Below are 14,351 nucleotides of genomic sequence, written 5' to 3' on the forward strand. Positions count from 1 at the left end.
TTATTTATTTAAATGTATTGAAAAAGAAAGGTCTAGTTACTTTAAGACCATCAATTTCAATATCTTAAGAATAAATAGACATTATATTTTGATCAAATTATGAATCTAATAATTTGTTTCTAATTAAAATTATTGAAGAAACTAATCCTAAAAAGGATAATTGCTACATTTAATTAATTTCTAATTAAAGGACCTAAAATGCTCTCTCTTCTCTCTACCAATTCAAGAACACAAACACCCTATCCTAAGAAAAATATGAGCGTTTTGAATCTAACTCCCTTATTTACTCAAGTTCTTCACATGTTCTTACCCAACAACCCATTTTGATTTATAAAAACACCCAAACTAAAACCCAAATTAGTTTTTTTTGGATCAAAACCCCTAAAACACCAAAATCTTCTTTTCCCAAAACTACCCAAAATCTCCAAGAACAAAACCTAAACTACACCCAAATGAAATAGGGTTTTCCCCTTTTCTTCTATCATCCTAAACTACCCAAACCAAAACAACCATAACCCTTAACACCAAAACCCGACGCCCACCATCTCCGACACCTCGACGTCGGTCGGCTATCAACGCCACCGTCGACCACTTAACCTGACACCGCAACTCTCGGCCACCCGCTCTATTCGAACTAAATGATCAACATAATAGCAACACTGCATGAAACTCACCTTAAAACGACTCTGACTGGTCCTTGTACTCGAGATCAATGGCGAGTAGAGGCAAAACGACGGCAAGCAACTCCAAAGGTGAAAAAAAAACTTTTCTTTTCTAACTCCTTGCTCCGAAATCCTTGGATTAATGCACTGATTTTTTTAGGATGATATATGTTCATTGGTTGGTGGTTAATGGCATTTATAGTGGCTAGATTTGTTAGATTTCATCTCTTCCCGCCTATAAAAGATTACAACTAATTTCATTTTAAGATTTTTCACTAAAATCTTCGTTTTTGTGTTGATATTGACTTCTTTATTTTTTTAATGTTGGAATAGAGAAAGACGGCAACGGTGAATTTTCCGTTCGAAAACGGTGGCGGGGGCTCATGCGGTTCACGCGCCGATGAAGATTTCGGCCGGTGGGGATGCGTTGTTGAAAGAGTGCATGCTTCATTGGATGATGTAATCTTAGCCATTGGATCCAATCTAGATCCAATGGTTGAGATTCTTTTGTGCATTTTCTCTTGGATTGGTGATGTGGTTTAACGAGAACCTTTGGATTTATCTTCTCTCCAAGGGTCTCACATGGGTTGTGTTTCTTTGACATTGATTGAAGATGTGTCAAAAATCTAAGCCATTGGATCTAAGATCATCAATGGTCCCCAATTGCTTGACTCTCTTCAAAAGAATGAACAAGGTGTTATCATCAAATACACCTAAAAAGTAGCACCACAATTAATATTTTGTCTCATTTTAAAATTTAAAGCAAAAACAACCCCCCATTCCACAAAAACATGCGGCTAGGATGAAATATTAAGGTGTCATCCGGATAAAATGATTGACATCATTCGGGATAAAAATGAATGATGACAATTAATAATTTGACTCATTATCTTTTGTCATTGATTTTGATAAAAACAAAATTTTCACTTAAAAATTACCGTAGTCTTGTTTAAAATGATAATTTTAGGTTTTCCTTTTAAATTAATCAAAAATTTCTGAAGTCGTCCTTTATTATTGTAGACATTTATTTTTATTCGAAGTTTAATTTGAATTTCACTTTTGTTTATATATTTTTGTTTATAGTTTTATTTACTATTTTCTTAACTGTAAGATTTATTAGTATTACTTATTAGTATTAGGTATTTGGTTTCAATTGTTATTTCAGCCAAGAAATTTTATTGAATACGACCAGAACACTTGGATACGTGTCTCATTAAAAATTTTCTACCCTAAACGGGGAAAAGCAAAACACAACGAAAACAACAAAATGCAATAGACTGTACTGGAAAATCGAAAACTACGCTGAATCTGCAGGATGACAGCCATAACCCAACAAAACCAAAATGAAAATTAACAAACTCGGCTGAAATACAAGTAACCCCTGCACAACACTTGGGACCAGCGAACACCAAGCAACCCACCATCTACTACCTACCTCAAGAAATTACCAAAATGATCGAGACCACACAATGAAAATAAAACATACATGTTGTAAACACCAATTTTTTTATCATTATTTTATTTGTAAAAAATTAATATTATAATATTTCAATTAGGGTTATTAATACCCCAACTACCCTATATAAAATCACTCATGCTTTGTCCCTAAAAAGAGGAATGAAAGACACTTTTTTTTCTAACTTTTTCTCTACATTTACTGCTCTCTTATCTAGCTTTCTCTTTTGGCTTTGTCCCCAACCTCGACTTGGATTTTCGTGGCCGGCATGCGAGAGAGACCCTCTCACGGCTAAGAAACTTCGGTTGTTGGTGGCCGACGTTGGGGGTCGGTTTTACGTCCCTCGGCGTTGTAGAGGGAGAATGGGAGAGGAGGATAACGGGAGAGGTTCTCGCTCGTTTAAGCTGTCTTTCGGGCTTCCATTGGCCGTGGTAAAGGTCGTCGTGGTTGTAGGTCGGTCACCGGCCTGGTGGCCGGCGCGTGAGGGGCCGTTGTGTGGTGGCCGAGTGAGGTTGTGAAGCTTAAAAGCTTCTGGCTGGTTCACGTAAATGAAAGGGATGATATTTTGTGTGTATGGAAAATGGGTAAATCACTCACCATGTCCCCAGATTCTAGCTTCTTTTCGCTTTGTGTTTCAAGGTCAAATCGCAGTCTAAATCCTCCAGTTTCAGCATGTTTTACGTTTTGGTCACTACAAGGGTAAAACCATCTTCGAGATCCTCATATTTTAGCTTATTTTACATTCTGGTCATGTATATTGTTATTTATTTCAAATATGCATATTAATTTTATTAACTTTCAAATTTAGTTAATGTTTTTTTATGTTTATTCATTTTAGTCACTGTTTGGATTTGGTTTTTGTTTTATTATGATTTGGATGTGATATTTGTAATTTATTTATTTTATTCACTTTTTATTTCTGATTTGGCTACTTTTTGTTGTTTTATTATATTTTAGTCTCATGAATATGTATATATGCATGTTTCATATTTTTGTCACATTGAATGCTTTATTTTGCTATCTTACATTTTGGTTCTTATGTTATGGTATGATTTTATTTTAATTAAGCACCTATATTTGTGTGATGTTTATCTTTGGCATTTGTTTTTGTCGTGTTTATATTTTGGACACTAAAGTTTAATTTTTTTTATCATTAAACATGATTTATTAATTTGTTAAATATTTATTTACCTTGCTTAGCATATTTAAATTTTAAAATTGTTAAATGTATTTCTATGCCTATTTCGATTAATTTCGTAGTAAATGGATTACAACATTTCCCTCAATTTATTAAGATTTATTTTTCCTCCTTTTCCATGTCAATTTGTTCGTGCATATAGATTTAGACATTTCGAATATGTATGAAAGCCTCATAAGCATAACTCGACTAATTTCATAACTGGATTAAAGGTAGTATTTATTTATTTTAAAATATTAAGTATTGTCTTAAAGTAACTAGATGTCCTATTTTGATATTTTAAAATAAATAAATACCCTATTAGAATAAAAAAAAGAGTTTGCTTAATTTAATCAAGATTAAGGACAAAAAGGAAATGTTCTTTTATTTAAACTTATCGAGATGATTCGCCTAATTTTATTAGGGATTATGTATCGATATTTTTAAATAATAATTAAACATCCCTTATCTTTTCAAATTAAATCTATAATTTGGATTAATTGGCTTAATTTCTTTCTTTGATCGAATATAATTATTTTAATCTTGAATTCTTGAGAGAAATTATTATATTCTTTTTTATTTCAGTTGGAAAGAGAAATATTCATCCCACAGTATTTTAGAGATTATTTTCTCTTCGATTTGAAATATTTGAATATTTTCTATTCCTCCTTAGAATTTTTTCGTTCAATAAACATTGCATGGTTGAATTTGGAATAATAGGATCGTAACTTAAATTTATATTCGAATTCTTAGATTTCCACTATTAGAAATAATTTATAATCGATGGGGTACCAATTTTGGGCATTGTGGGGGTGCTTATCTTTCCCATACGTAATCGATCCTCGAACCTTTTTTTATTACAAAAAAAGAATGAATCTCTGGTTACACGTAGATTGGTGAATCGTTTAAAATGATGTTTTCTTAAAAACTCTTTTAAAAGATGATTTATGGGTATTCGACTTACCTAACCCAAAAGGTCGATGGCGACTCCTCACATTTCAAAACTTTTTCAAAGAAAAAACCCAAGTCATACTAAATTTTTTCCCGCACGAGCGGAAAACAGTGTCGACAGCTTGGCGACTCCGGGGATTTAGTGGATCAAGCCTTAAATCGATTATATATTGTCTCTGTAGTTGGAAATTGAGAAGTCGATTTTATTTAATTTACGATTCTTTTGATTTCTTTCAATTCTTTTATTATTTTTTATTATTTTATTTTATTTTATATTTATTGTATGTTAATGTTTGCATTTGATTAAATATCAGGATATTGAAATTTTGGATTCGTTTTAGTTCGCTTTTGAGTGGTTGTTTGTCAAAGGTTTGATAATTTCTCCTCACACACAACACAACACATGCATTTCATAACATAAACTCTATACCCGAGCTCTTCCTCTTTAAGTGGGAGTGAAAGTGACGTCTTCGTGAGAATTTATTCTCCGTGTCAGACCTAGCAAGTAGCTTTAGGGGTTCATATACCCTATGTCTTCATGAGGATTTATTCTCCGTATCAGGCATAGGGAAATGTGCACTCTCGAATTGAACTCGGTTCGCTTAAGCCTATAATGGGTTAGGATTGAGGGTCTAGCTCGCCCAAGAGTGCATCGACAAGGACAATTCAAGTATCTTTACTTATAGAGCATATAGTAAACTGTAGAAACCCACCTGATCTAAGACCATGCTGAAACTCTGTCCGTAGGTACCCAAATAAGTGTACACAAATGAGAAATGAATTCTAACATTTTTGTCTTTTAATTTATTCGATAGATTCTTTTTGAATAATTGCATGTGAACTAGAAATTATGCGGTTAGGGTTTTAATTTCCTCTGTGTGTTTTATCACTGTATTTTATGGTTCATTTACCATTTGAATTTAATCTTTTATTATTTCACTAACATACATTTCCTCTCTTTGATTATTATTTTTGCTAACATTTTTTCCTTTCCATGTTGCTTTATTTTGTGCATAAACATATTATTAATACCCGAGTTATTTATCAAAATTAGAAGGCTTTTAAAACAACAACGTCACACGAAGGGGTATATATTTTTATCTAGTTTGACATATTGGGACGTTGTGAGTTCTTTAAAAGTTATTCTAAGATAATTACATTGAAATTAACACATGTTTCATACATATCATGTCATAGAATGTATTGATTCCCTAATTAATAGTCGCATTAGAAGGCTTTCAATACGAAAAAGTCACTCGAAGAGGTATAATAGAAATGCAAAAATGCATAAATGGTCCAGAATGATACTCTAGGAAACATCTGAAGATGTATGTCAAGCTGGAATACATGAAGTTCAAATGATGCAGTAAAACAAGCTTTTCAAGGGTGTTACTACGATGTTGATACAACTATCCGAAAAGAAATAATGTGTTTGAAGTCATCAAGCAACAATGATAGCCAATACGAGACAGTGGATGATAACAGTGGCATATGGTCACTCAACAAATGCATTTCTGGAAAAGAAGTCGAAGCGTTGGAATTTTCCATAAAGCCAAGGATAAAAGAAGATTGTTTCCTTTCCTTGCATTTTCGATCAAAATTGAAGAATTCAAGCAATATGACGTGATTTGTAGTTTCCATCTGCCTCATTGTATTGAGACATTGTGTGTTCTTTGGAAGTTGTTTTATGACAATTACTTTGGGATCAATTCCTTTGTTGCATTTACATTTTGCATTCCCATTTTTGCATCTTTTCATTTGCATGTGCATCTTCACATCTTTACACTAGCATTCATACATTGTACATTCCATGATATACATTGCATATCAACGTGCATTAATCATGGATCTTGGGAGTAACTCGTATCTTTTGAGGTAAATTGAAGTCACCCCTTCGTACTTAGAAAAGAATTGAGAGCTAAAGATGTGATGTTAGAGCTATCTGAAGTTTGAGACACATCATTGAGATCTGTAGGGCATGGAGAAGTAAGACCCAGATTTTGTTTGACCCACAGGTATTAACCTTTAACTCGTAATGAGACATTCTGGGGCCAGTTACCAGGAAATTCTTCCACCCATCATGAAACCTTGTTGCACTGGTTTTGTCCTGTTTGAACGTGTTTTTGTTCTTTCCTTAATATATATTTTTGATAATTGAACTTACGTCATTTTCTAAGGTTATGAGCTATAAATCAAGTTTTAATCATGTAATTCTTTGAATATCGAATGGATTAACGGTTCTTTTACTACTTCATTAATTATATCTTTGACAAGGGGCAAGATTAGACCTTTCATACCCCATCCAAAGCCGAAATAACCATTGATGGGTTCCTTACCCGAAATAACATATATTTACTCCCAAAAGATTGAACTTTGATATTACTTCCCTTTGAAACGATAAAGTCATGCCCTTATCCTCCCTGAGGCACCAAAATTTGTACTTTTACCTTCCCAGACATAAATAATTCTTCTATAACATTACCTTGTTTCAGGAATAATTTTTCAATTCGAGGCACCAACATTCATTTCTCAAACCTCAATAAATCCTGGGGGCATGATAAAGACATTTCCTGTAAGAAAGACAAAATAGAGTGTTACAGATCAAGTTTTTCCAAGAGAACTCGAATAATTGGGGCATACTATGAGCAAATGGAAGAAGAAAAAATAAAGAGAATCATTGAAATTATTCTATCATGCATTAATTACATTTTTCATGTAAATAAGATTAATCTTGAATACTCGTCCCCCTGGGGATACCTCTTTTACAAAGACTTTCATGTATGAGATGATGAACGACTTTGTTTCATTTATCCTTTCAAATATATGTGTATATATATATCCCTTATTGTCCCCATTTGAGCCTATAGTATTTTTCTTCTAATTCAACCCTAACCAAGGATCACCCTCTACACTGGGGGTGAAGATGAAGGTTCGCATGAGTGAACATCATCAATCTAGATTTCGCTATAGAGGCAAGTCATAGGAAGAAATAGCAAGATATCACAAGGTGGACCAAATACGAAGCGCTCGAAGATCAAATCGAGTTAACAACACAGAGAGAAAAATAAGAGATATAGAAAAAACACAAAAAAAAAAAAGTAAAAACAGAAAAGAGAAAAACAAAAGAAAAAGAAAAGAAAAGGAGAAAAGAAAAAAAATAAAAAATAAAAAGAAAGAAAAAGAAAAAAGAGAGAAAAAAGAATAAAAGAAGAAGAAGAAAATAGACAGATCCAACACTTCAAGACGGGCGGTTCAAAGATCTAGAATCAATTCGCCAGAAGATCGATGAACATAAAAAGAAAATAGAATAAAAGACACACAAGTAGATTCAAGTCAACCAAAACAAGATTGAAGACAGCAGAACGAAATGATCCTTGGTTCAATAACCCTTAAATACTTGTTTGAGCCTATTTATCCATTTCTTTCATAACCGTGAGCCCTGACCAACATTACGTGCCTAAAAAGTCCCTTCTAATCATACATGGATTTCTAAGTGGAGAGATTATCTTCATATTTCATTCCTCCCCTCAAGGTTAATTTTATTTGCAAAAAATAGTTTTATAAAATATTTAATGCATGATAGTGAAAAAAATAAAAGGAGGATTTAAGACGTAAAATTTTAGATGACGTCTTGAAACCAAAGGAGAATTCGAGTTGAAAACCTGAAAAGGCGACTCGAACTGTGCAAAAGACGATCTTATACATATCTTGATGAAGCACTACACAACCCAAAAATGCTCCAGAAGATATTCATAACGGCTACTTCATCAGATCAATGAACACACCATAATCAAGAATGCAAGAAGCCAACCTGAAACACATTACCTCCCCAGATTAACCTGAAACATATTACCTTCCCAAGTCAGCCTAAGCCTTATATCATCATTAATCCTTGCACTTTGCAAATGTATATAATTTTTAAAGGATTAAAAGAAAATTTGAATTATTTGATATTCAGTGAACTCTTGTTTTACATTTTTTTTATTGTGAGCCGAAAGAAAATGACAACACTTTTCAATTTTATTAAACATTTTTCACATTTCTAAAATAAAAGAAAAGAGAAAAACATTTTCAAACATGACAATCTCAAGTGAAAAAGGTCATTGAAGCTAGTGAGTTTCATTCTGCCTCAATTAGAGAAAAGAACAAATGATGTCAGAGTAATGAAGACATCTCACATAGTCCGAGAGATCAAAAAAACTGAAGGATAGAACTTCTAACACTTCTTTGTGACGTTGCTGATAATCCATCAAGAAGAATAAGATCACCTTAATCGAAATGGGAACCTATCTCAGCTAATGGCAAATATTCAAGACATTTCTATTAGAAGAATTGATCACTTTTTAAATGTCCATATAATTGTGGCATCATCTCTCAAGTTATTCGATAACATTACTGTTTGGAGATACAAGAGCAAGACCATTCGAGATTAAGATTTTGGCACAAAGAAAGCCACAAGTACCCACATTGGGGCATTACCTAAACCAGATGTCATTAAGATCACAAAATTTAAACCAAACAGACATGATGAATGATACCCGTCGCTTGGAGTGTCAGGGTCGAAAGATGAACACAAAAAGTGCTCAACTTGAGTTGAACCATTCACGTTGCAGTTAGCTACGGAGTGTTGAGAAACAATTCTGATTGAAAATCAAGTCAAAGACGTCTAAGGGGCCCAGTCATCTACCTGATCACAACGAGGACTCAAGGGAGGAAACACTTCTACAAACATGTTGAAGAAACAAGACAAAAGATAGAAGATGGGAGAGACATGATTGTTCTAAATGATTAGTCTGACCATGCTGACATTAGAGGGAGACTCCATACAAGAGTGATTAAGTGAAGGAGGACTGAGATCTCCACTTTGGAGCGAGAAGAAGAATAATTAACATTTTTGCATACAAGAAAGTCATACATTATATTTAGATTCATTTAAGTACATTCATACATACATACATACATATACATACATACATACATACATACATACATACATACATACATATATATATACATACATACATACATACATACATACATACATACATATATACATACATACATACATACATACATACATACATACATACATACATACATACATACATACATACATACATACATACATACATACATACATACATACATACATACATACATACATACATACATACATACATACATACATACATACATACATACATACATACATACATACATACATACATACATACATACATACATACATACATACATACATACATACATACATACATACATACATACATACATACATACATACATACATACATACATACATACATACATACATACATACATACATACATACATACATACATACATACATACATACATACATACATACATGCACATACATACATACATACATACATACATACATACATACATACATACATACATACATACATACATACATACATACATACATACATACATACATACATACATACATACATACATACATACATACATACATACATACATACATACATACATATATACATACATACATACATACATACATACATACATACATACATACATATATAATTCTTACAGATTTTCCAATAAAGAAAGAAAAGAAAAGACAGAATTCAAGCCTCAAATGGAGGGAATTGCATTAAAAGTGACAGAACCTCAAGAATTGAGGAACCCAATACATAGAACAATCATCATTTTTAAAGCGGGGCATGTTACCCAGCTAATGTGTTTTTTTAACTAAGTCTGATTTTTCAGAAGTTTCTTGACAATTTTCAAATGAGCTTTTAAAGAAATTAATTCTAATTTTCAGAAGTTTCTTGATGATTTTTAAATGATCTTTCAAAGAAATTATGTCTGATTTCCAGAAGTTTCTTGATGATTTTCAAATGAGCTTTTAAAGAAACTAAGTCTGATTTTCAGAAGTTTGTTGACGATTTTCAAATTAGTTTTTAAAGAAACTAAGTTTGATTTTTAGAAGTTTCTTGATGATTTTCAAATGATTTTAAAGAAACTAAGTCTGATTTTTAAAAGTTTCTTAATGATTTTTAAAAGAACTTTTAAAGAAATTAAGCCTAATTTTTAGGGGTTTCTTGATGTTTTCAAATGAATTTGAAAAAAAAACTAAGTCTGATTTTCAGGGGTTTCTCGATGTTTTCAAATGAATTTGAAAGGAGCTAAGCCTAATTTTTAGGGGTTCTTTGACAATTAAGAAACTAAGCTTGATTTTCAAGGGTTTCTTGATGAGTAATTCCTTCAGGCCATCTATAAGTATTTCGAGCAAGATGATAAGTCCTTTGGGTCATCCATAATACCTTCAGGCAGGATGTTTTCGACATTTCCTTTGCTTGATTCATGACATTTCGAATCAGCGACGCCTCACTTGAGAGATCTTCGTCTCGCTTGAGACAGTTTTGCTCGAAACAAAATTTTATCTCACTCGAGATTGTTTTTCTTAAAACAAACTTTGTCTCACTTGAGACTGTTTCACTCGAAACAAAATTTTATCTTACTCGAGATTATTTTTCTTAAAACAAACTTCGTCTCGCTTGAGACAGTTTTTACTCAAAACAATAAATTTTATCTCACTAGGGATTGTTTTCTTAAAACAAATTTCATCTCGTTTGAGAAAGTTTCCCTTGAAATATAAATTTTGAAATTATTTCACTTGAAACAAGAAGTTTATCTCACTTGAGATTGTTTTTCTTAAAACAAACTTCGTCTCACTAGAGACAGTTCCCATCGAAACAAATTTTATCTCACCTGATATAGTTTCTCTTCAAACAAATTTCTTTTGATTCATTTATTTCCCTCACAAATGTTGAATATTTGACAGGAAGTAAAAAAAGGATAGCAAAGATTTCTTTTCAAAATTCCATGTTGAAGAAAAAGATTTCAGCAAAGAATTAGTCCACTTTTCAATCTATGAAAATGTGGATCTCAACAATGATTCGAGGACCTTTGGGTCAATACCTTCGGGTACTTCAAACATAATTATTACTGACATATGATAATCTTTTGCAGGTTTAAAACTCTTCAAAGAAAGGTAAACCAGTCAACATTTTCAGTGGAGAGTTCATAATGAGAAGAACTCATCTTATGAGGGAGAAGAAGTTCATAATGAGAAGAACTTGTTCAACCTTAGCTCGATTTATCACATATGGAGTTGAATCAGCAACACCTCACTCAAGGAATCAACATTTCAAATAGAGAGTTCATAATGAGAAGAATTCATCCGATGAAGGAGAAGAAGCTCATAATGAGAAGAGCTTGTTCGACATTAGCTCGAATCATCGCATATGGAGTTGAATCAGCAACAACTCACTTGAGGGATCAACATTTCCAGTGGAGAGTTCATAATGAGAAGAACTCATCCGATAGAGGGAGAAGAAGTTCGTAATGAGAAGAGCTTGTTTGACCCATCACTCAATTCACGACATTTCGAATCAGTGATGCTTCACTCGAGGGATCAACATTTCCAGTGAAGAGTTCATAATGAGAAGAACTCATCCAATGAGGGAGAAGAAGTTCATAATGAGAAGAACTTGTTCAACCTTAGCTCGATTCGTCACATATGGAGTTGAATCAGCAACATCTCACTCGAGGGATCAACCTTTTCAGTGGAGAGTTCATAATGATAATAACTCATCCGATAAGGAAAAAGAAGTTCATAATGAGAAGAACTTTAGCTTGCTTCCATCGCATAAGGAGTTGGAACAACACCGACTTTTGCTCGTCCATCACATAAGGAGTTGTATCAGCATAAGCATTTAGCTAGTTCCTCACATAAGGAGTTGGATCAACATCATCTTGGCTCAATCATCATAGAAGGAGGAGGATCAACATTGCCAATAAAGGGTTCATATTGAGAAGAACTCATCCGACGAGGGAGAAGAAGCTCATAATGAGAAAAACTTATTCAACTTTGGTGATTCCATCACAAAATGAAGTGGACTGACATCACCATCGAGGAGTTCATAATGAGAAGAACTCGTCCAATCAGAAGAAATTGGAGCTCAAGATTTTAGCAGTTTAGGCCAGATAAAAAATGGTGCTTACTATCTTTGCTCTATTCTTGTTCCACAGCAATGAGCAAAGAGGGGCAGTTGTAAACACCATTTTTTTATCATTATTTAATTTGTAAAAAATTAATATTATAATGTTTCAATTAGGGTTATTAATATCCCAACCACCCTATGTAAAATCACTCAGGCTTTGTCCCTAAAAAGAGGAATGAAAGAGACTTTTTTTCTAACTTTTTCTCTCCATTTACTGCTTTCTTATCTAGCTTTCTCTTTTGCCTTTTTTTTTTTGGATTTTCGTGGGGTTCATGGGAAGAGGAAGTGGCCACCGTTGAGCGGTGACCGGCGTTCAAGAGAGACCCTCTCACGGCTAGCAAACTTCGATTGTTGGTGGCCGGCGTTGGGGGTCAGTTTTACGTCCCTCGGCGTTGTAGAGAAAGAATGGGAGAGGAGGATAATGGGAGAGGTTCTCGCCCGTTTAAGCCGTCTTTCGGGCTTCCATTGGCCGTGGTAAAGGTCACCGTGGTTGTAGGTCGGTCACCGGCCTGGTGGCCGGCGTGTGGGGGGTCGTTGTGTGGTGGCCGAGTGAGGTTGTGAAGCTTGAAAGCTTCTGCCTGATTCAAGTAAATGAAAGGGGATGCTATTTTGTGTGTATGAAAAATGGGTAAATCACTCACCATGTCCCCAGATTCTAGCTTCTTTTTGCTTTGTGTTTCAGGGTTAAATCGCAGTCCAGATCCTCCAGTTTCAGCATGTTTTACGTTTTGGTCACTATAAGGGTAAAACCATCTTCAAGCTCCTCATATTTTAGCTTATTTTGCATTCTGGTCATGTACATTGTTATTTATTTCAAATATGCATATTAATTTTATTAACTTTCAATTTAGTTACTATTTTTTATGTTTATTCATTTTAGTCAATGTTTAGATTTTGTTTTTGTTTTATTATGATTTGGATGTGATATTTATAATTTATTTATTTTAGTCACTTTTTATTTCTGATTTGGATATTTTTTGTTGTTTTATTATATTTTAGTCTCATGAATATGTATATGTGCATGTTTCATATTTTTGTCACATTGAATGCTTTATTTTGCTATCTTACATTTTGGTCCTTATGTTATGGTATGATTTTATTTTAATTAAGCACCTATATTTGTGTGATGTTTATCTTTGGCCTTTGTTTTTGTCGTGTTTATATTTTAGCCACTAAAGTTTATTTTTTTTCATTAAACATGATTTATTAATTTGTTAAATATTTATTTACCTTGCTTAGCATATTTAAATTTTAAAATTGTTAAATGTATTTCTATGCCTATTTTGATTAATTCCGTAGTAAATGAATTACAACATTTCCCTCAATTTATTAAGATTTATTTTTCCTCCTTTTCCATGTTAATTTGTTCGTGTATATAGATTTAGACATTTCGAATATGTATGAAAGCCTCATAAACATAACTCGACTGATTTCATAATCGGATTAAAGGTAGTATTTATTAATTTTAAAATATTAAGTATTGTCTTAAAGTAACTAGATATCTTATTTTGATATTTTAAAATAAATAAATACCCTATTAGAATAATAAAAAAAAGAGTTTTCTTAAATTAATCAAGATTAAGGAGAAAAAGGAAATGTTTTTTTATTTAAACTTATCGAGACGATTCATCTAATTTTATTAGGGATTATGTATCGATATTTTTAAATAATAATTAAACATCCCTTATCTTTTCAAATTAAATCTATAATTTTGATTAATTGGCTTAATTTCTTTCTTTGATCGAATATAATTATTTTAATCTTGAAGTCTTGGGAGAAATTATTATATTCTTTTTATTTCAGTTGGAAAGAGAAATATTCGTCCCACAGTATTTTAGATATTATGTTCTCTTCGATTGGAAATATTTGAATATTTTCTATTCCTCCTTAAAATTTTTACGTTCAATAAACATTGCATGGTTGAATTTGGAATAATAGGATCGTAACTTAAATTTATATTCGAATTCTTAGATTTCCACTATTAGAAACAATTTATAATCGATGAGATACTAATTTTGGGCATTGTG

At 32.6% G+C, this 14,351-nt stretch overlaps 1 protein-coding gene across 1 annotated transcript; it reads left to right on the forward strand.

Annotated features, from left to right (window-relative positions):
• The first annotated feature begins 203 nt into the window (after nucleotides 1-203).
• Nucleotides 204-1,475, forward strand: LOC120155738. Its single transcript, XM_039167222.1, has 2 exons — nucleotides 204-752; nucleotides 996-1,475. Exons 1-2 carry the CDS (start codon nucleotides 639-641, stop codon nucleotides 1,203-1,205), a joined length of 324 nt encoding a protein of 107 aa, XP_039023153.1. The 5' UTR covers nucleotides 204-638; the 3' UTR covers nucleotides 1,206-1,475.
• Nucleotides 1,476-14,351: the final 12,876 nt, after the last annotated feature.

Source organism: Hibiscus syriacus, unplaced genomic scaffold (genome assembly GCF_006381635.1).
Source record: "Hibiscus syriacus cultivar Baekdansim isolate YM2019G1 unplaced genomic scaffold, ASM638163v2 tig00111207_pilon, whole genome shotgun sequence".
NCBI lineage: Eukaryota > Viridiplantae > Streptophyta > Magnoliopsida > Malvales > Malvaceae > Hibiscus > Hibiscus syriacus.

Coding starts and splice junctions, on each gene's coding strand:
- LOC120155738 (XM_039167222.1), top strand. CDS start 639: ATGATCAACATAATAGCAACACTGCATGAAACTCACCTTAAAACGACT. Junction 753..995: donor GACGGCAAGCAACTCCAAAG/GTGAAAAAAAAA, acceptor ATGTTGGAATAG/AGAAAGACGGCAACGGTGAA.